Below are 23,168 nucleotides of genomic sequence, written 5' to 3' on the forward strand. Positions count from 1 at the left end.
TGATATGAAGTCACATAGGATAAAATGTTTATAATGCATGTAAGTTACACCAGTTTCAGAGTACACAAGAGTGATAACAGATAAAGAAAATAAAACTTATGAGGGAAGGCTGTAGAAAACACATTTGTGTGGTCCAGAAAACAGAAAAGTAAAAGAAGGTGTAATTGTAATTTTTCAGAAAAATGTAAAAGGCTGTTGAAGTCAATGGAGATAAATGTTCTTCATGGCCACTGGGGGAAGAAAAAGGAAGTTTGCAGATAGTCTAAAAGTGTGAATGTAGCTGTTGATGTTTTAATCAACACCAGAACACAGTAGGGAAGTTTATAAAATGACCTTCATCAGAAGATCAAATACACACCAGTCCTGGCTGGTACATATAACAGCTGGTTCCATATACTGGAACCTGTCCCAGTGTTAGCGTTTGTATTGAATGATTGCTTGAGCATGCGCCCAGCACGGTATCCTAGGATTCTTTATCTCTTTAATAAATCAAAATTTTGTTTAAGACGGAGGTTAACCATATACCCTAAGTATACTTTTTCCAACATATACAGCAGCCAGAAATGCTGGAGAATTGACTAGATGTCTAGATGCGCACTGCTTGCTGAAGTGTTTCATAGAGCAATGCATGCAGTACTGGATGCCCAGTGTGATGAAGCCAAAGAAGAAGCTTTCCCACAATCTTCAAGGAGCCGTGTGCTTGTGGTCTTGCTATCGCGTGCCAGCAAAAGGTCAGAACTTGCCTTACAGGATTGTAGCCATGACCTAGCTTGGGAGTGACACACAAAAACACCAGAACCTTAGCAGCAATACCACGACAAGAAGATAGCTGTCCTATATATCAAGAAGACAGGCAAACTGCCGCTGACTGCTCTAGAGCCGCTCTCCCCCCACAGCCATGCTTGACCGAGCTGGCAGTGCTGCAGCAGCCGTTAGCACTGGGGCCAAGGCAAGCTCTTCCAACCTGGGCTCAGGAGGAAGAACCAGGAGAGATCCAGTGAACAGAAGACTGAAAAAAAAACCAGACATTTTACTGTATTCAAATGGTACAGGTACAGGATCCTTCCCTTGGCACAGAGGGAAGCGGAGAGCACAGAGTAAATGGCTGAAAACAATGCTGATGAGTGCAAGACTTCCTGCCAACCATCTAGAAACATTTCAGTAATAAAAGCTTCAAGTTAGTCTAAACAAATCAAATCACATGAGGATGAAGCCTCCACTGTCCTCCCTGGTTACTTTGTAGATCCCTACACAGGAAGACCGCAAGCAGTATATTTGCTTTCTCATGCAATGTTAAATACAGACTACGTGTTTCCGGTAAAATTTCATTCAGTCATCCTTCTTTCAATAGACAGCAAAATCATGATCTAAACATGTTAATCCAAACTAAATAAATTTAAATTATCAAACAGAAAACTTGAGTTGAACAATCAATTTAAATCTTGCTTTTGAATTTTTTACATTTATTTTCCTATTGCAAGGTTAATTCGTTCATTGCTTGAAATGATTAAAATACCCCAATCAGCAAATAAATAGAGCTTTAATGTAATATTACTTTTTGCTAATCAGGAGACTATAAATGCATTCAGCAACTATCTAACTTAACTTAGAAAAAGTAATCTAAGTCATATTTTCTGATGTTAAAATAGCAATGACATCTTATTTACTAAATCATTACAAGTGTACTTATTTCTGTTAAGTCATTTTTTGAAAGAAACTGGAATTCGATTAAAAGATTGGCTTTTAAATGCTGAAATGAAAATACAGTAGATGTGTTGGATATAAAAGGAAAAAAGGGAGACTTTTCAAAACATTACATATCCAACATAATTTATTAAACAATAAAAGCATTATCTTTTAGTATGTGGGTAGTAGGTAACTAGGGAACCATCTACTATTTTTATATAGAGACTAGTGAAACTGGAGAGCTGGCAGATCTCAGCCTCTCACACAAAGTTTTTATTCATAAATTGGAACAAGAAAAAAACATTTTACTTTTTGAACTTCCAATTGGCTTCTTAATTTTAAAGGGGCTACTAATGAGAACTACAGAAAATACTCTTGATACCTACAGTTGGTATGACTGTCAAAACTATTTATGTTCTGAAGTCTTAACCATTTAAATAATAAATAAAGTCATAATAAATAAAGTCTTAAGCTTTAAACTGTTGTTTGCTAAAGTTCTACAGGAACTGAAGTGCATACAGGTAGAATACCATTTATATAGTTGGAATAAACTATACTTAAGGTTTATTCCTAATATAAGCTCTCCCAGTTGGATCTTTAAGTGTATTTTAAGGGATTAAAATAAATTTCCTAAAAGAAAAATATATTTTTTTAAGTTTATTTTTAATCAATTTTATCCACGTTAGCCAAAATTAACATCAGGTTTGTTCTCATTTGGGCAGCACCCTAAAGAAAATTTTTACATCTCTGGTCCTACTTATGCTTCACACGTGGCACCTGACTTTCAGCCTTCGAATATCACAAAGATGGCTACTGTTCTTGAGCAGAGCAAGTAAGCCAGAAAGCTCACAGCTATCAGGCAATGAGACAGGCTAGTACAGCTGATTTGACTGTAGACTCACAGACTGCAAACAAATCCCAGAAGATGATAGGGAACAAGACCCATTATATATACTACTGACATCGCTTCATACTCAACCCTCATATAGATTTCTTGATTTTCTAAACCAGATGAAGATAAAGGCAAGAATATTACTAGTATGATGGAAAAAACAAGGACCAGCACAGACATGCTAAAACGTAACACATCCGTCATAGACACCTTGCATCTGTCTCACAAGCTAGCGGAACTTACCTATCAGCTTTCACTGAAGTTAACTGAAGTAGTGAATCCCAAATATCTAAAGCAGAAGAACATAGCGATGAACTTGAACCTTGCCCTTTGTAGCTTGTGAGGGAGTTACAAGCAGCTGGAATCACAGTTGACTAAAGTGTCTGATACATCACCAAGAAACTGAATCTTTTCATTCAACATCACAAAACTGATGTTCCTTCAAATGTGAAATAATCTGGAGCAATACTGGAGAGAAATTCAACATGGATACTAAATTCAAGCCCAGGTATCATGAAAGGGTATTTTTTGCATTCCTTAGCAGGAAATCTCATTTACAAACTCACCTAGTCTGGTTTTACATTTGGAATTCACCAAACCCGGAATCACGGAAGGAGTCAGAAGTGAAGCTGCTTTCACAGAACTAACAGGTGTCCTCTATCTCTTAGCAGACCGCCTCTGAAGCATTAAACAACGCTGTCTCTCCTAGGAGGAGTGGCAAGCAGCCACCCAGAGAGACACACAAAGATCATTCAAGTCTTCTGTGAAAGGATATACATAATAAACACATATTGGAGATTACACCACTACCCTTAAGACCTATTTCTGCCACTTCTAGGATCCTCCTACATGAACCAATCACCCTCTGGGCCTTTTGTATATCTACATACAGCCATCGCGTGCAGTGATTGTGTGACATTAGCACACACAATAAAGCACAAATGTAATAAACCTCTAGCCATATGTCATCATGTAAAAACCAAGGTGGACAAGTGAATGAAACTGCTAGCTGAAGGCGAACATGACAAAAAGACAGGGGATGCTGGTAAGAAAAGGTTGTTTTGTTTCTTTGTTTAAGAGTTTGCCAGACTGGTTGCATTCACCCACAGGCAGTGACAAGCGACTAACTGACCACACCATCTAAGATGATACTTAGGTTTCTTGGTAAGGCAAAGCTCTCATGCATGACTACCCATAAATTCTTACTCTAATTCCCTCTCAGTAGCTAAGAGTTTAGCTCACTTTTGCAAATGATGGCATAGACTTAGGTTTTTTTTCACCTCTTAGCTGTATTGCAGCACTATGGTATATCTGATCTTTCTTTTTTTCCTCAGAGGTGAAGACTACTGAAAACACATCAGATCTGCCTTCTGCTTTATACAATGGCCTTTGACAGACATTTCAATCAAGTTCAGCATTTCCACCCTTACCTATAGAGCACTCTCTGGTCTGAGGGCAGGCTATATGAAGTTCTGGCACCCTACAACACTGATAACGAATCTTTTTGATATCTAGAGCAAAGTGTATTCTACCTCCTGGTGCTGGCAGCCTGGTAAAACTTCTGATGGTGTCAAACCTGATCACAATAGCCATAGTAAAGTTCCAGAAAAAAAACCAAATTGAATTAATCTGTGGTGAAACCAGAGCTTTATTATGACTCATCTAAAACAATAAAATGAAAAGTCCCAGGAACAAAAGTTCATCGCAAATCTCAGTACTCCTTAAGACAGTGAGGCTTTTTTTAAACCATTTTCTCTCACAAGAAAGCCTTTACATACAGAAGTTCCAGAACCTGTGTAAAATTTAAAAGTGTTCCTGAATAGAATTTTGCAGTTATTGCCATGGATTTTCCCCTGAAAATATTTTTTCTTAAAAAAATGTTTTTGAAGGAAAAATTTTCTATGGAGATACAAATTTACTCTAGGTTTACAATGTATTTGAAAAGAAGATGCTAGCAGTATAGCCGGTAAACTTGAGGAGAAAAAATGAAAAGCACACAAACATATCATACCAATGCCACATTATACACTGCAGACAGAAAGATACAAACATGCTTTCCTGAAATTTAAATATCCAGACCCATTATTTTTGCTGATTACCCTTGCCCTTTGTCAGCCATGCCTCTGAGTAGGTCTCCCTGAATATCTTGAATGTTCTGAAAAATACGCTTGAAATACCATGACACCTCTTTAAATGATATTCACATATGGCAACAAGCATTCCTCGACCAGAAAGGAAATGAGAATACAAGTTTTATAGAGAATGTTTACACTTTTCTGTGTTCCCCAACACCTGGGAAAACCCCAGGTTTTTCTTCTTTGTGAAGAAAAATCTCAGCGAAAGAATATATAGTAAATGCATCTCTCTACTTTGAATCCTTACCATTTCGTTAGATGTAGTACAAATAATACAAGAAAAAGCAATGCTAACAAAAAAAAAAAGCATTTTGAATGTATTTTTGAAAGACATAGGCAAAGATTAAAGACTACCTTTTAAAATCATCCTAAAAGAAAAATGTTTCAGGAAGAAAATTATCCAAAAAGAACAAGAAATCAGCATGTGTCAGAGATGGTCACAACAGCTAAGGTGTCCTCTGGACTGAGAACACCCTCCTCATTCAACATCACTTGAAAGAAACTTTGATTTCTTTGTGTAACAAATTCTTATACTGGTCAAATAATACAGTTCTCTCTGACAGCTACTTCTTATTCAAGCATATACGTTTTTTCTTTTCTCTTTTAATAAAATATTTCTTTTTAATAGTTTTAACTGATTTCATTAGAAAGCAGTAGTACCTTTTTGATTTTCTACTCTAATAACAATGATCACCATGAAGGACAAAATTACAAAGAAAGGAAAAAATGAATTCCTGCCACATGAAAGGAACCCTGGAGTAGAGGTTAAAAAATGGCTTTCTTAAAGAAACCATGGTTTTGATATATATGATGTCTTATTTTAGTATCAGATTTCACAGGCCCTTGTGGGTTTTAAATACATATGTTTAGAAAAATGAAGTAATGACTGTGCTACAATCAAAAATGTACTAAACCCAAGAAAAACATTGCCACAAAATGTGCAATGTATAAAATGAAAAAAACCACCCCACCCTTCCAAATATTCTTGGCTTCAAGTTAGGTGAAGCTTACTCCTCAAAAAAAAAAATTAAGGTGGAAAGTAAAGTGACTATGCTGAAAAAGACATAGTCAGTAATCACCAAATGCCTTTTGGCCTCTAAAATTTAATCATCCTACACAAGGGACCTCTATGAAGTTATCCCAAGTTCTCTTGTTTAATTTGGCTTTTTAATTGGCCAGTCTCCACAACTTTCTCTGTAGTGCTTTAAGAATATCTTGTGTGTGTTATTGAGATACAACTGGTTAGTCAAATGCAAAATAAAAATACACCCCACCCCCCCAAAAAAAAGTTACAGCTATTTTTAAGAACATTCAGCTCCACCAAGGTTCACACACTCATATAATCGTAGCCTAATTTACATTGGAAGGAACTTCCAGAAGTCATCTAGTCCAACCTCCTGCTCAAAGCAGGGCCACTTGGATCTGGGCCTTGTCCAGTCAAGTTTTGTGCAATCTCCAAGAATGGAGACTTTATGGCCTCTCTGGACAACCTCCTCCCGCACTTAACTGCCCTCACTGGGAAAATATTTTTCTTAGTATCACATCAGAATTTTCCATGTTCAAATTTGTGTCTGTTGCCTCTCATTCTTTGCTTCTCATGCTGTCACTGTGCAACCTCCAAGAAAAGCCTGGCTCTGTTTTCTCTACACCCTCCCATTAGTGAGCTGTGGACTGCCATGGGATCCCTCTGAGCCTTCTCTTCTCCTGTGTGAACAAGCCCAGCTCTCTCAGCCTTTCCTCATATATCATATTCTCTAGCCTCCAGCCATCTTGCTGAATCTCCACTGGACTCACTCTATATCAATCTCTTTCCTATACTAGGAGGCCCCAAACTGGACATGGTACTCCAGATGTGGTCTCACAAGTGCTGAACAGAGGGGAAGGATTAGCTCACTTGACCTACTGGCCACGCTCCTGCTAACACAGCCCAATATGGGCTTGGCCTTCTTTGCTGCAAGGGCACATTGCTGGACTAACATCTGGCTTGTTAACTGTCAGGACTCCAAGGTCATTTTCTGCAAAGCTGATTTCCAGCTTGTTAGCCCCCAACCTATACTGCTGCATGGGTTACTATGTCCCAGATGGAGTTTGCTGTTGCCTTTGTTGAATTTCATGAGGTTCCTGTTAGCACAATTCTCTGCTGCCTTGATCTCTTTGAACAGCAGCCCAGTCTTCCAGTGTACCAACCACTCCCTCCAGTTGAGGATCATCTCCAAACTTGCTGAATGTGCACTCGGTCCCATTGTCCAGGTGTTTAATAGCAACATTCAACAGTAACAGCCTCAGTACCAATGCCTGAGCAACACCACTTAGTAACTGGTCACAAACTGGAATTAACACCTTTGATCAAAACACTTTGGGCCCTGCAGTCCAGGCAAAATTCCATCCACCTTATTGTCCACTTACCGAGTTCCTGTCTCACCAATTTTACTGTGAAGATACTATGGGAAATGATGCCAAAGGTCTTGCTAAAGTCAATGTAAACAACATCCACTGCTCTCCTCTCATGCACTGAACCAGCCGTCTCATCATAGAAGGCGAAGAGGCTGATCAGGTGTGATTTGCCCTTGCTCATTCATACTGACTTTCTGCCACACTTGCTTGACTTTCTGTGCATTGGAATGGGCCATTCTCATTCACCAAGGAAGATAAAACAGCTTTCCTGGGCCCTTTTGTCCATAGTCTGATGATCAACCGTGGCCAAGGCGGTCATCAAGCTTCACACCTTTAATCATTTCTTCCTGGTTCATGTGTAACAAGTCCAGGACAGCATGTCCCCTAGTTGGTTCATCAATCACCTGCATCAAGAAATTGACTTTCAGGAATTTTCTGTCTTGCTTGCATCCCCCACGACTACTATGGCCTGCAATAATTGCAAGGCCCCCAGCAGTTACTTAAAGGCCTCATCTACTTCTTCTTGGCCAGATGGTCTGCCGCAGATGCCTACCACAATATTACTCGTGTTGTTCTGCCCTCTATCTCTCTCTTAAGTGCTCGACAGGCTCAGTACCCATTCCAAGGCAAAGCACTGTGCACTCCCGCTCCTCCTTTGCATGCAGCTGCCCCTCTTTGCCAGCCTGTATCCATCCATCTATCCATGGCAGCACTCCATTGTGTGAACTATCCCACCATATCTTTGTAAGCCTAAGGAGCTCTGCAAGTGTGCACAGACTTGCAATTCCTCCTGCTTGTTTGCCATGCTCTGTGCATTTGTGTACAGACACTTCAAATGGACACCCCAGTCATACTGCCTGCATAAGGAAAGTGCAAGGTTTCTCCAATCATGTTGTTCCCCAGACAATTCCTCAATGTTCCCCATGCCCTCACTTCTCTTCAAATTGCAGCAACCCACCCATTAAGTAGCTACTTTGACGCCCTCCAGAAAAGGTTACTGAGACTGTCAGCAAAGATGCCCTTGCCACACTCCATCTCATGGATCCTGTCCCTGTTCAGCACTACTTATCCTCAAAGAGGGTACCGTGGCTTTGCCTGTGACACCAGCCATGCAGCTACACTTTGACTTGAGGGATGTGCCCTTTGCCACCTGAGCATTTCCACCTCACTGGCAGGATTGAGGAAAACACCACCTGAGCATTTGTGCTCTTCACCCTTGCCCCCAGGGCTCTGCAGTCATTTTTTATATACTTGGGCTTACCCCAGTAGTGTCATGGTGGCCACAGGGATGAACAGCAAGGGGTGAAGTCTGAGGGCTGGACAAGCCTCAGATATGTCCACCTGCAACATCTGTGATTCAAGTACCCAACAAGAAGTAAACCTCCAGCTGTAGCAAGTACACCAGGTTGGCAGAGGGGTGCCTCTGTCTCTGTCAGGACATGGTCTCAAATAACTGTCACTCTCCTTTTCTTCTTCATGTACACATTTGGCTGAGCCTCAGCTGGCTCTGATGTCTCCCCTGACAATCTTGCTCACCTCCTTCCAGGGCACTACACCTATCCTTCTCTGCAGGCAGAGAATCTTCCTTCTATTGCCAGAAGTCATAAATTTCCAACTTCCCAATCTTAGAAGTGTCTATCTAGTGAATATAACCTCTAGCTGCCTCTACTTCACATCGCAGAGCTTGGGTTCTTGCCTCTGCAAAGATCCTGTTGATATCCTGTTTGTCCCCTCTCATGCTGCACAGTCTACTCATCTCCTTCCAGAGCTCCTTCACCTGGCAATTCAGCACCTCCCCAGTGTGAGTCCTAGACCTGGGAGTGCAGCCCAAGACCTGGAATTCTCTCTTGGCCAAGGCCTCTGATGTGCCAGGAACAGTCGCTAGTGACCATGCCCTACAGCACATCAGTACCATCGCTGCACAGTCCTAAGCAGTCCCACATTGTCCTGAGCTAATTTTCTGCACTCCATTGTGCCCTAACTGCTGTGATAACTGCTAGGTCTCTTAGCTCCCTCTGTTTTCTGGGCTCTGAGAGCTGCACTCTTGCCCACCAGTTATACAGCTAGTCCTCAAGCATTCATCAAACAGGTGCTTGACGCTGCTTGATCAAGTCAGCTGAAGACAAAATACATAGGTAGTCAACAACCAGCAAGTAGCCAACAAAAGCTGTCTGTAAGAGCTGACAGAGGCAAACGCCTCCATAGGCTGGCCCTGACCTGCAGCAGCAAGCCACCAAAGTTCCCAGAAGCAGGAGCTCCCAGAAGATTTTCCCTGAACCTTCCTGAAGAAGCCTGGAATGCGCTGCAACTGCTAGGTCTCTGATTAGCTGCCTCTGCTGGAGATCTGCAACAGAGTGACAAAATATACTGCAAAAGAACAACATGACTTCTGAGCTGCTGCACCACCCACAGAGGAAGCCCATGCAGCATCTGACAGTGGCTTCATTAACTCTGTTGCACAGTGAAAAAGGAAAACAAGGCAGAACAAAGTGTTGCCAGAAAACCACTGTGGGCCAGGTCTAGTTCAGAAGGCTGAGTAGGACTCCTACTTTATTGTGCTATAGCAGGAACGTAATCCTGATGCAGTCACAGCTTCCAGCTGCACTCCTCCCCTGATTGATTAGAAGAATCTCCAGCTTTTCTTATCTTCCACAGCAGGGGCTTTTGTTACCACAGTTGTGTCAGTGACAAGACACCACCCTGCAGTTATGCCAGCGGTAGTGCATCTGTGTACCTGTATGTAAAGCAATGGAGTAGTTTCTGCTTTCACCAACTTTCACTGAGGTTTGCACCAAGATTAATACCAGGCTCATGACACTTTCAGCCAGCTCTGCCACTCAAAGCAGCAGCTTGAGTGGCTTCCCTCTAAGGCAGACCACATGTTCCTGCCTCCATGACATGTCCTCCCCACCCCCTTTTGTTTTTTTTTCTTTAAATCTTGATTATTTCCCCAAACAGCCATGTGAATGCTTGTGCCAGCATGCAGGGAGGTGGGCAGCCCAGAACAGGAAAAGCAGCTTGGAGAGAGTGGGATTATTCTTTCGGCTGCAAATATTGGTTTACAGTAACTGGAGAAGGACGGCCTCAGACTGACACAACTGGTTCCCATTTCAGACTCCTCAGAGCAAGGCCTGTATTTCACCTTTTGTCAGTAACGCAACATGCTCCTTCCAGCCGCTCCCAAACTACATGCCAGATGCAGCTGGCTCGCCTGAGCTGTAACCCCTTGGGTTGCTACATCTGGCACGAGAAGACGCAGAGGAGGGGAGAGGTGGAGGTACCACCCTGCTGAGGGAAAGCAGAATTACCAAGCTTGAAGGAGCTCCACACCCCCACGCGTTCTTCTGCTCGAGTCTAATGACATGTCCCTGCTCTCTCACGTGATTTCAATGCAGTTTTCCAGTCGTTGCCATTAAAACCAATTGCAACTAAATTTATAAAGTTAGAATAGGTGCTTATGTACAGACATCTCCTTCCACCTTCCCCCAGTAACGAAAACACAAAAGGCAAACCACAACGTGCTGTTAAGACCTATTAGGACTAAATTTTAAAAGGTAAGCATATTTCAGAGAAAAGGCTTAAATTGTGGCAATATTTAACCGTTTAAAGGAAATAATCAACAAGTATTGCTGAGCAAAGTTGACTACTATTACTAAAATGTAAGTAAAACTATTACTTATATTTTATGAGAATAACGGATTTCTTTTCTCACTTCAGAAATCTTTAAATCTTGAATATGTTACTCAATCTTGAGCTACCAGACTGCAATATGAGATTACTTTATTAAATAATATTTCTCCCTGATAGAAAGGACAGCATTAAAGCAAATCACTATGCTGAACTTAAAAGTGATTTATTTTTCTTTCTTTACTCTCACTAGCAAAAATCTTACTAAGTCTGAGTGATCCTAATTAAATTGTTTTATTAACTTCGCCCATTCTTTAAAATTGACACATGCCAACATGCTGGCCTGCCGGAGTTTGTTACGTTGTGCCATTTCAGCCACAACATTCACCTGCCTAAGTAATCAATTTTCCAAATCAGTAAGAAAGTTTTTAATGCTTATTACAATTTCTGTGGAAATTTTTACCTGAAAAGAATGTATCTATTCATTGAATGGCAATGCTGAAACCACCAAAGCTGAGTTATTTTAATATAAGGATTTTACAGTTTTTACTTGATGGAAAGTAATTTCCTGGGTCTTGGTTACCACATACAAGCTCTTCCAGTCAGTTAAAAATTTTAACTTTGATGCTAACAGCATTCAGTTACAGATTCCTCAACCACAGTGGACTTGCTTGGACTTGTTCCTTTTTTATTCTTTCTTTTCTCTCATTTTCCTTTCTGTTTCCTTTTCTTCTGTTCTTTCCTTTCTCTTTCTTTTCCTTCTGTCTCTTCTCTTTTCTTTCTCTTTTCTCTTCCTCTTGTTATCTTTTCTTTTTTCTTCTCTTCCTCTGCTTTTCTTTTTTCTCTCTCCTGCCTTTCATTTCTTTTTCTTTCCCCTTTTTCTCTCCTTTCCTTTTTATCTTATCTATCTCCCTTTGTTCTCCTCTCCTTCTCCTCTCCCTTCTCTCACGTTCTGTTCTTTCCTTTCTGCTTTTTTCTCTTACTTTTCATTGTCTGCTCTCTTTTCTTTCCCTGTATTTATTTTCTCTCCTCTTACTTTTTTCTTTCCTCTCTTCTTTCCATTCTTTCCTCTTTTCTCTTTCCTTTCTTGTTTTCTCTTTTCTCCCTTTTCTTTTTTCTCTCTTCTTTTTCACTACTCTTTTCCCCCCCCCTCCTTCTTTCTTTCCTCTTTTCCTTCTCTCTTTTTTCTTCTCTTTTCTCTTTCTTGTCTTTCTCGGCTCTTACCTCTTTTCTTCCTCTCTCTCCTTCTCTCTCTTTCCTCTTGTGGTGGGTTAGCCTTGGCCAGCAGCCAAATGCCCACCCAGCCACTCACTCCCCCTCCTCAACAGGGAGAAAAGGGGATGAAAAAGCTTGTGGGTTGAGATAAAGACAGGGAGATTGCTTACCAGTTACCGTAAGAGGCAAAACAGACTCAACTTGAGGAAAATTAATTTATTGCAAATTAAAATAGATTTGGGTAGAGAGAAACAAAGACAAAAAAAATTAAAACAACAGCTCCCCGCTTCCAGGCTCAACTTTCCTCCTTCACTCCCAATTCCTCTACCCCCCCGCGCTGAGGGATGGGGGGGGTTACAATCAGTCCATAACAGTTCCTCTTTGCTGCTACTTCCTCCTCACACTTTTTGTCTGCTCCAGTGTGGGCTCTCTATGGGCTGCAGTTCCTGCCAGGAGCCTGCTCCAGCCTGGGCTCTCCATGGGCAACAGCTCCTTCAGGGAATATCCAAATGTTCCAGTGTGGGGTCATCCACAGGCTGCAGTGTGGATATCTGCTCCGGCGTGGTCCTCCACAGGCTGCAGGGAAATCTCTGCTCCGGCACCTGGAGCACCTCCTCCCCTCCTTCTTCTCTGACCTTGGTGTTCAAACTACTGTTTCACACTCTCTTTTTCACTCTCCTCTTCTGCCTGAGTGCTGGTTTTGCCCTTTCTTGAATATGTTACCTTGGAGGCACCACCATCTTGGCAGCTGGGCTCAACAGTGCCCTGCGGTGGGTCTGCTGGAGCCGACTGGAACCAGCTGTGTCTGGCCTGGGGCAGCCCCAGCTTCTCCTCACAGAGGCCGCCCCTGCAGCCCCCCGATGCCAGCACCTTTTCTTTCTTCTTTCCTTTCTCTCTTTTCCTTTTCTTTCTCTCTTTTCTTCTTTTACTTCCCCTTCCTCTCTCCTTTCTCTTTCTACCCCTCCATCTTCCCTCCCTATCTCTTCTTCTCTCTTCCTCTTCTCCCTTTCTCATTCTTCTCTTTCTTGCTCTCCTCTCATTCTCTTCTCTCTCATTCTCTCTTGCCCTCCCCTCTCTCTCTATCCTATATCCTATTCTGATAAGAGAATCATACTTGTTTTAAAGCAGAAGTATAAAATAATAATAAACCTTTTTATGAAACAAGAACAACTGAAATCACTAAATTTCGTTTTATTTTTGTTCATTTTGATTCAAAACAAAGAAAGTATATCCTATCTTATTCCTTCTCACTCACAAAAATTAAGGGAAATCTCCACAGCTTTTTTTCATTGTTTCTTCCCCCTAATTTTCAATTAGGACATGACTTCTAACTGAAGGAATTTAGAATTTTGAAACCAAATGTCAAATTCTGGGATAATTATGTGAAAGTATCATGTTTACCTTTAGCATCCAAAACATTGTATCCTACCCAAAAAGAGAAAAGGGAAGTTAGAACATATGAGAACAACCTATTTCTACATCTTCAGTTCACACTCAATTGACAAAAAAAAATAAAATTCTAAAATCTATTGTATCATGTGAAAGCATGAATGAGTGGAAAGAAACATTCCTTCCCTTACAAAAGATTTTTCTCAATATTCTTGTATTTGAAGAGTAATTCAGCACTTGAGAATGTTTTACACTTCCACCAATACAGGCAGAAAAATCAAACTGATTTAAAGAATAAGGAAGCTGGGAGTAATCCCAAATAAACAAAGATTAGATCCAAGAGTAAATTACTGTTTTCTAGTAATATTTATTCCTATGAAAATACTTCTGTAAGCAAGATGATACTTTCACACTTTACAGTAAAATAATGTAACTATTACAACTTTGCTGATGAAGAAGTGTCAGTTATGTCCTTAAAATATTTTTGTTAAGAGCTCTTACCTGTAAGGAAAGCCTGAAAATAAATACAGAATGGGCAATCACATTACATCCTGTACCTTTAAAAATATAGCAACATACGATTTATTGTATTAGGTCAAATTAAAATATTTGGGTGGATGTGAAATGTTTAAGTTATACTTGTTGTACATAAGGGAGTTTAACTTGGCAAAACGGCATAGCAAAAGGTTCTTTCCTCCCCTCAAAGGACCGTGGAGATACTTTTATTTTTGTGTTTTAACTTAATCCAGCTGTTGCAATTCATACTATTAGTAGATCTTATTCTTTTTTGACTTACAACAGCTCATTAAGTCTGGAACTGAGAGACTTAAGTTTCTATTTAACTTACAACTAAAAGTCAATCTAATTTCAAAATGTCACAGACAATGTTTTAAAATTATAACAATAGTAACCATCGAATAATTTGTAAAACCAAAGCATTGATAACTAAAATAAAAGTTTTAGACTGGCCATTCTTGATAGGCACATCATTCCATCTGAAAGGAAGCTTGATTCTACTGAAGTCATTAATAAAGTCCCTTGGAACGTAGGGGCTGAGACACACACACACACACATACAAAGAAAGAGTCAATGAAATGTAGCATAATAATCACAAACAAAATTCAGTCTTAACCAGAAATTGTTTTCTGTTAGTCATCCCGATCACTGTGTCTAAGGATTTTTAATAAAGAATTAAATGCTAAGTATAATATTAAATCAATTGACAGTACTAATCATGTCATGAATTCCTGGATTGTAAGCCTGGGCACAAATAAGCTTGTATCACTACTACTGTAGTTTTTACAGTTCAGTATATCATCTGACTGAATGATATTTTGATGCAATTGTTTACATTAATACCCTTAAGCTACTACTACAAACAGAGAAAGGTTAATGGTTGGATTGGGTTTAGTGGTGTTGGTTTTGGATGAAGGGGACAGACAGTTAAGAGTATACATACAGTTTGAAACTGCCTAATTTTCACTGGCCAAGAAAAGATTCCCTGACTGAAAGCAAGCAGTCTTTAAAAAAACCAAAACAACAACTTCCTGCTTGTCCTATATTCTTAAAGATTTCTTCTCAAAAAGTTCCTTGCTGTCCTTTATAAGTCATAGTTTTTTTCCTTTCTGATGACTGTAGAGGACATGTTATTTTTGACACAATGATTGCATATTTGATAATGGCTACCTAAAGTATTTAGCAGTCTATAAAACAAAGACTCCAGGTGTATTGATAACATAAGAAAAAGAAAGGAAGCAATAACAAGTAATGGGGGCCATTTGCAAGAGAAAATAATAATTGTCTAGATCTCGCACTTGTTTTATTTGTAAATGAAATATAAAAGCATGCAAGTGAAGCTCTTTTAGGAAGAAATGTACAGAATGGTATATCTTGATAGATTCCTGATAGCAGATAAACATATCTTAAGCAAGCTTATCGAAACATATAAAAGATACAGCAGTAGCTATGGATGCTATAAGATGCTAAATAGGGTTACTCAGCTATTTTTGCTTGTTTTTTCTTTAGTAAGTACTACCTTCCAGCAAAAGACCTACTAGATCCCATTTTCCTTTTCTCATATTACAAATAAAATGAAAACCAAAAGAAATGGGGGGGGGAGTCAATTTGTCCTCTCTTTTAGCTATTCAGGGCAAACAGCAAAACAGTTCTTAGGAATCTTTTGAGCATTTTCCTATAGCCTTTGCTATTGGAAGAACTGAGCAAAGGATGTATCTGAGTATAATTTTGTGATTTACAACTTTATATGCATACAAGTCCATGTGTATGTGTACAAAGGTGAATTTGTGTCTGTAGGTGTATTTACACACTCAAGCACATAAACACAGTTTCATACATAGAGTATTTAAGTTCTTTTATTTATGCTTTAATTTGATTTATATGTTTTGGTTCTCAGTTCTCTGTTGATACTGTAAATATTTGCCAGCCACACAATTACTGGTTCTAGCATACAGCTATCATAAAACAGCCTCACTGACAAATGCAGAGTTTATTGGGATTACAAGCAGAAGACGGGAGCTTTCTATACCACTGAAAGAAAATCAGATCTTGCATAAAACATGTTTTTCCTTCACATGATAGTACGTAAGCAAGCAAAAGACGTTTAGACACTTTTTAAATTCTGTTTTGAAATGAAGAGCGTGCACGTAATTTAATTTCACAGTAATTAAGGCGACTACCTATGAGACTCAAAATAAATAAAATGGAATTGCTATCAGCTAGCCTTAGATAGAAAAGAAATTCATGTATGTAAAAAATTTTCTGAACAGTTATACATGATCTTTTTCATAGTCCTTGGACAGTGAAATTCTGAGGCTTTTTCTTGTCTTGATTCTATAAAAATATACTTCAAAATTTTAAATTAAATATGCCAGTGCATGACTATAAGAGAACTAGTAGTTTTAAGAAATGGTTTAATTACAGGTAGACTGAAACACATACACATATCTTTATAGAAACATAAAGACATCCACAGCAAACTGTTCCAGAAAAGAAATTATTACTAGAAAATTATGCTTTCATAGAAAGCCTGACAATGTTTTCTTCTTTCACATTCAAGTAAAACAGATTTAATTCAGTCTGCCAGAAATGGCTATGCTTCTGCTCTGTGAAAAATATGCTAATGATGAAAATAAGGACATGACAATTTACTGAATACTAAGCGGAAAATCCGTAACGAATTGCCTGTGTTGTAGTGTTCAGTTTAGGCTCTTTTTTTTTTCCCCAGTTGCTACGGAATACTAGAAATAGCATAAAAAAAGATTATACCATTTTGTGGCATGTTGTGCATGTCCCTTAAGACAGAGTGCTTAGAAATAAAGACAAAAGTCAGCTGTGGGATAAATGAAATTCAAAGCAGTAATAAATAATAGGTTTAAATACTAACTTTTCAATGCAAAAGAGAAATACAGAAATACAAAACACAAATGCCAAAAAAATCCAACCCCAACAAATAAATCTCAATCAGCAACTAGCAAGTTGAAACCTAGAATAAGTCATTTTACACCTGCAAGAAAAAGCAGCTTCTTAGGTTACTCGGATGTTGCAACAAAAGCTCATAAATCCATTAAACCAGGCATGTCTTCAAGTTCCCAGCCAGATTTCAATTTTCACTGCAGGTTTTAAGTCTTCAACAGATTAAACTCTTTTCCTAAGAATATTTTACCAGAATGTTTATTCAGAAGGTGACTCCTTCTAGCTAAAGTCTCTGAAAATTTGATATATATGGCTGCTCCTGACAGGCTTATGTGTTGAATCGCATTTGCCCAAATACTTCCTAAAGGAAATACAGTAGATTATTCTTGCCTTTTCTAAGCACAAGAGAGCTGAACAAGGTTGCTGGCTACTCAGCAACAGTTCTCACATTTTGCCCCTAACTAGCATACAGTGATATTAAGCTCTCTTGCAGGTCTTGTTTCTGACATTTATTTTAAAATACTAGTTTATTACCTATGTACTTCAACGTTAATATGTGACAGACCTTCATTTCAGAACAATGATAGAAAGAGAACACATTCTGTCAAATCTCAGTTTCCCAAAGATATTTTTGAAAGTTTTGGCTCTGGACAGCAATGGACAACTACTACTGGAAAGCTCTTCTATGTCCTTGCTCCTCTTAAAAAGATGCTGGCAAAGCAGGCTGATAAACGTAGTAAAATCGAAGAACGTATATATCTACCTACCTACCTTCCACATAGTCATGGTTCAGTTTATAGAACTGCAGGCAGACTTTGGATAAAAGAACAGGAAAACACTCTGTAGACTGTGGAAGGTCTCATCTCTTCAGTCATTTAAAAAAAGAAATCAGGCTTAAAGCGCTACACTACAGGAAACATACTATACACACACACAAAAAAAAAACCCAACCATCAAAACAAACAAAAAAACCACCCAAACAAACAAACCAAAAAACTTGCACTGCTGGGAGGATGGATTAAAGATCTGGTGAAACTTTCCTAACATAACTTCTGTGAGTATCTGATTGCTTTGAATGTGTTTAGATCTCTTGGATATCCTTATTTAATTTCTCTTTCTGAAAGAGAGACACAAACTTTAACACAGAAATACTCTTTGCAATACAGAAACATTGAAGAAAAAAGATCTGTAGCATACTTAAATATTGCTAAAAGAGAAGTTACACTTTCTAGGAGAAATGTGGAAAGTCAGTTATCACCCAATATACACTTCAGGATAATGCTATGCATATGGTAACACCAATTCATAATGCAGGAGGTTTCTCTTTTCATCAGCCTGAACTACATTACTACTTTTCAGTCTCTTTCAATAGTAGTCTACACTGAGAGATACAACATAGGAAAAAGAAAACACAACTTAAATTCTTACATTAAACATCAAAATATATTGATAAAGGAATTATTACACTATGCAAAAAAAGCCAACACTGAATTTGTTGACAAATTTACACTATTTAGTCACAGCTGATGTCCATCTCCTACTTCAAAATAAAATGTCCTTTAATAGGAAGTGGTATCATTACTGCACAAAATAACTAGTAAATCTTGTAAGATCATCAGCATCTGCACTGCTATTTATTATTTGTTGCATTTAAGTTGTTGGATTTCCTCTTGTATTGAAAAAGGGATATCTTTAATATGGCGTTAACATCTTATGGGGCATCTTAATTTCAGCAAATTAAGCTGTGATACAGAGGACTTGCGCACGCATTCAAAGATAAAATATTCTTCCTATTACAGCTAAATAAATTAACTTTTAAAATTTTCACATTTCTACTGAATTATTATAACCTGAATATCTAATGATCATGCGGGCCACTCTCCCTTACCAGTAAAGCATCAAACAAATAAAAAAGCTTTATACACTGCACTAGCATAATTTTCTTTGAGAAAATACAGCTTAGGCTTGGGTGGGAGGAGCAGAAACCCAAGTAACTGCACAAGTGAAATAAAAATATTTTAATAATACCGAGGAAGCAAGTGTGTCACACTGACTGGATTCCTGTTTTCCCAATCTTTGCAGACACATTTTGCAGAGCTGCTAATAGATTTAAGGCAAACAACTTTATGGCAGATCTTTTAAAAAATAATAATAATAAAAAAAAAATCAGGCCGCGCTATTTCCTGTTACTTCCATGAAAGGTGGAAAGTTGGTTACAATATATGTTTTAGCACCCAGACACAGAGAACTACTGTACCAAATGGAAAACTGAAGTACTGAACACTATATGAACAAAAATGTATATGGAAAAGTAACAGTAACATAATAATCTTTAAAAAAAGAGATCAACTGTTCTGAAATCTCAGTTCACCTGAGCATACAGGAAGAGACTTCAACATGATGACAAATCAGGGGCAAAGTACAAAAGGGGAAGCTATATGAACTTTTCTAAACTGTTGTAAATCATCTATTGAAGGTCCCAGACATGATAAAATGATGGAATTGTATTTTTATTTCCTCATAATTGGTCCTGGAACCAAACTAAAGAAGAAAGCTTGGTTGGTCCTAAGCCAGAATGTGAAATAAATACTGAAATCTAGGATGTCCCCATTGTATTACTTAAGAAAATTTCAGGCACATCGAATGGTGAAATGAATGGAGTTTGTGTCCTCATGTATGAGAAGGGAAAAAGGATGACAGCAGATTGCGGTAATTGGAGACCATGGGATTGGTGACCCAGTTTGAGAAAGAGGGAAGATTCCTGTAGCAGAAACTCTTGGGACAAGGGACTGCATGTAGACGGGAACTAGTAGAGATACTGCAGCAGCAACACCAGTTTAACGGACTGGATATTGGGAGGGGAGGAGCAGAGGACCAGGCTACATTCTTAGCTCTCCATTTAGCTTTGAAAAAATATTACTTTGCTTCTGTCTCCACTCGTTTTTTACATATGCTCAATTAATATTCAGAACAGTATCCTCCAAAGTATTCTGTGTCATACTCAAAAGATTCTTACTATTTACATTGTGCCATTTATCATCTGAAATATTTCCAAAATTAAATCCACACCTTAATAAAACTAACAAAGGAATTTGCATCTGTGACACAAGCATGATTTTTAGCCTGCCTGTTACAGCTGGGGCACCTGTTACTACATGCATCATGCAAAAAAAACCCCCCAAAACCAAACAAACAGGTAATTTTATAAAAGATGCTGACATGCAGACTGATTTTACTGGACTGTTTATTGAAATCCCTAGAGAGAGACTCCATTGTCCTATGAAAGGAAGACGAGCAGCATTAAAACAAAAAAAAATACCCCAGAAAATTTCTAAAAACTGGAATATGGAGATATTGTGATGAATGAAGATAATGGTGGTTCAGGAAAAAAAAAAAATATTCAAGGTAGTTAAGTATCTTATATTGAAATATATCTTTTATAGGTATATACAATGGAAGAAGCACCATCACTAATAAACAAAAATTCTGTTGTTTTTGCAATTAGCTGACGGAAAACATTTGAGGTTTTATTATTTTACATGTTTCATTAGCACCCAAAACCAGTTTTCCAAATCAGTACAAAGACAGGATTACCATTGTACAGACATAAGCAAGCTAGCTTTAAGCTAACAGTAGGGTAATCACAATGCAGCAACACAGAGTCAAGAATTAACCCTGCTCTTAGGCTCGAGTTAATACCGTAGTTGTTTTAGGGCTACATCGCCATCAAAAACTGAAATAATTATCACAGAGGTGACATGGGTGTGATTATGCAAGTTACAGTTCCAACGTTGGAATGCAATAATGTAGGAAGCCCATCAGTTTTTACCTGATTAGACTGCACTGTGGCATAACGATGCCGGGAATGCCCAGGCAAGAAGGAGCAAGCCTGAGATTTTCAGCTGGTGAATTGCTGCTATCACAACTGCCTACCAAATTAGGTGGTTTGCTGTTACACTGGGGAGAACAGTGTTTCAAAGAGGTGTCTGAAGTGAATTTATGCAGAACGACAGGTTGTACTGTAAGTTTGTTTCTTTCACTGCTCTACAGCCAAAAGCCACATCTATAGAGGCATAAAAATCAACCTAATAATGCCAGGCAAAAGAATGCGAATCGCTTTCTCTCTCTCTTCTCATCAAGGCTTCCTTTCAGTCCGTTGCAGGGAATAACTACCTTCAAGACAAAACAATGCACTCCTTCAGCTGAAGAGGCTCCCAAATAAATTCTATCAGACATATGCAACCACAGAAGCCTCTTAACTGTCTGTGCTCTTCTGTTAACAATCAGAGCCTTGAGACAAAAACTGTGGTTCTTTCAGTGAAATTTTTAAGAGCTTTTGGTTATTGGAGGGCATTTGCTTTTTTTTTTTTTTAAGTAGAAGATAAAAACTATGACTTGTTAATAATTATGAATCACAATGACATTTTGGAATTACTTTACAGAGAAAGGAAGTAAAAATTTTCTGTCTACATGCATACACAATAAAACAAGGAACTTGAAAACGATAAACAACAGAAGACAGTTGCCAGCTCATTTAGCCTATTTACAGAAACAGCAGCATTCAGAATGGGTTTTATTTTAGTCAATAGCTCTAAGGATGAAGTATGCAAAGGCTTAAAGAGACACTGTCAAAAAGATCAAAGGATTCAGAAGTGACAGTAAGATTTTCAGGAGTACCATCTCACTTCAGAGCTACAGACAGACCCTGCACAGATCATGTGTTTTATTCCATTGATGACTCCGCTCAGCAATTCAAAGTGGGTTTAATTCTAGCTAACCCACTAGTTCAATATTTCTGCACAAAAAGTGTAAATCTAATAAGAGTGTCTTGAGATTTATTAGGGTCATACTTTGCTGCTTTCCTAGGCTCAGAAGACTTAATATGATATCATTCACGATAGATATTATCAACAGTGTGGAGTGCAGAAGAAACAGCACTTTTGCCAGTGCCAATGGCAAGCATCTCTTCTTAGTCTTCTGAAAGACTACTGTCACAACAATAATCAATAGATAGCTTAACATTGCGTGGCAAAAGACAAAACATGCAGAGAAAAAAAGGAGGAGGAGTTAGGACTGATGCCGTGATTCTCATAGTTGAAATGAAGATCAACAAAGAAACATCAAGAAAAAGAAGTTTAAGATTCCTACTGGAAAATGAAAAACAGAATAAGACGAAGGGATTTTTTTTTAACCTCTTCTGTGAATTACCTGAACAGAATAATCAAAGTTACTTTATAATACAGAGGTCTGTCACTCTACTTGAAAAGCAAAAATGCTATGAATTTATCCCATTCCAGGGTTCACAGTCCTGAGTCTAATGGAGAAGGAAAGTAAATAGCTAGCATAGCTGTGGGCTAAAGTTGCACTCCAAAAAATTAAACATTGCTTGTCCCATTTTGAAAATTTATTGGCTTTTAACTTGTACTGAGAATCTTTGGCTTTAATCTTATCCGGACAAGTCAATTTCCCAGCCTCACCAAGCAAAGGAGAAAGGGAACTACAGAAAGCCAAGACATAATCTAGGGTTATTAGCATCAAACATTTATCAGAATTTGGCTGGATATTCTCCTCTAGGACTCAAACAATATGTACGGCCCAAGTACTGCACACTGATCTAAAAAAATTCATAGAAAAATATGAATCGAGGGATATGCTAGTTCATTCCCCTAGTTCAAGGCAGGATCAACCAAACCTACATAATTCCTGACAGACACATATCTATAATATTTTTAGAGAGATCTAGAGGTCTCACACATCTCCCCCACAGCTCACGACAGAAAACAATTATACCTGTTAGGAAAAACAATCTTTGTAGTATCTAATCGGAATGTTTTCTTGCTTCAATTTACAGGCCTTATTTCTTGCCCTGTCCATATCAGACGTGCACTTGGTAACTTATTCCCTTACTTTTTTTCTATCTTTTATGTATCGGAAGACTTACTATGTCTAAACACAATCTTCTCTTCCTTAATCCAAACGCCTAATTCATACCAACACCTATCTTATTTTTATCTCCCTGATAATTTTAAGCAGTCTTCAATTGGTCCTATCCTTCATGAAGGTGCAGTGCCCCAGACAGAAGGGAATAAATAGGTTATTTCTGGTGGTCCTACAGGCAATTGCCAGGTAATGACAAGAGGGCAAAACCAAGCATGATCCTAGGGTGTCCTGGTGTCGCCTGAGATAGATTTCTACCTAGTAGCTGGTACAGTGCTGTGTTTTGGATTTAGGATGAAAATACTGTTGATAACACACCGATGTTTTAGTTGTTGCTAAGTAGTGCTTACACTAGTCAGGGACTTTCCAGCTTCTCATGCCCTGCCAGCAAGAAGCTGGGAGGGGGCACAGCCAGGACAGCTGACCCAGACTGGCCAAAGGGATATTCCATACCATATGA

General features: G+C 38.7%; 1 protein-coding gene across 1 annotated transcript in view; it reads right to left on the reverse strand.

Moving 5' to 3' along the window:
* ASXL3 (additional sex combs like transcriptional regulator 3) overlaps positions 1–23,168 on the reverse strand; it is a 109,596-nt gene that overhangs the window by 74,992 nt on the left and 11,436 nt on the right. Inside the window, exon 2 of the mRNA XM_009331428.1 lies at positions 17,997–17,999. Within this exon, the coding sequence (XP_009329703.1) occupies positions 17,997–17,999 (3 nt within the window). The remainder of the gene's footprint in view (positions 1–17,996; positions 18,000–23,168) is intronic.

Source organism: Pygoscelis adeliae, unplaced genomic scaffold, assembly GCF_000699105.1.
Source record: "Pygoscelis adeliae isolate BGI_AS28 unplaced genomic scaffold, ASM69910v1 Scaffold108, whole genome shotgun sequence".
Lineage (NCBI taxonomy): Eukaryota > Metazoa > Chordata > Aves > Sphenisciformes > Spheniscidae > Pygoscelis > Pygoscelis adeliae.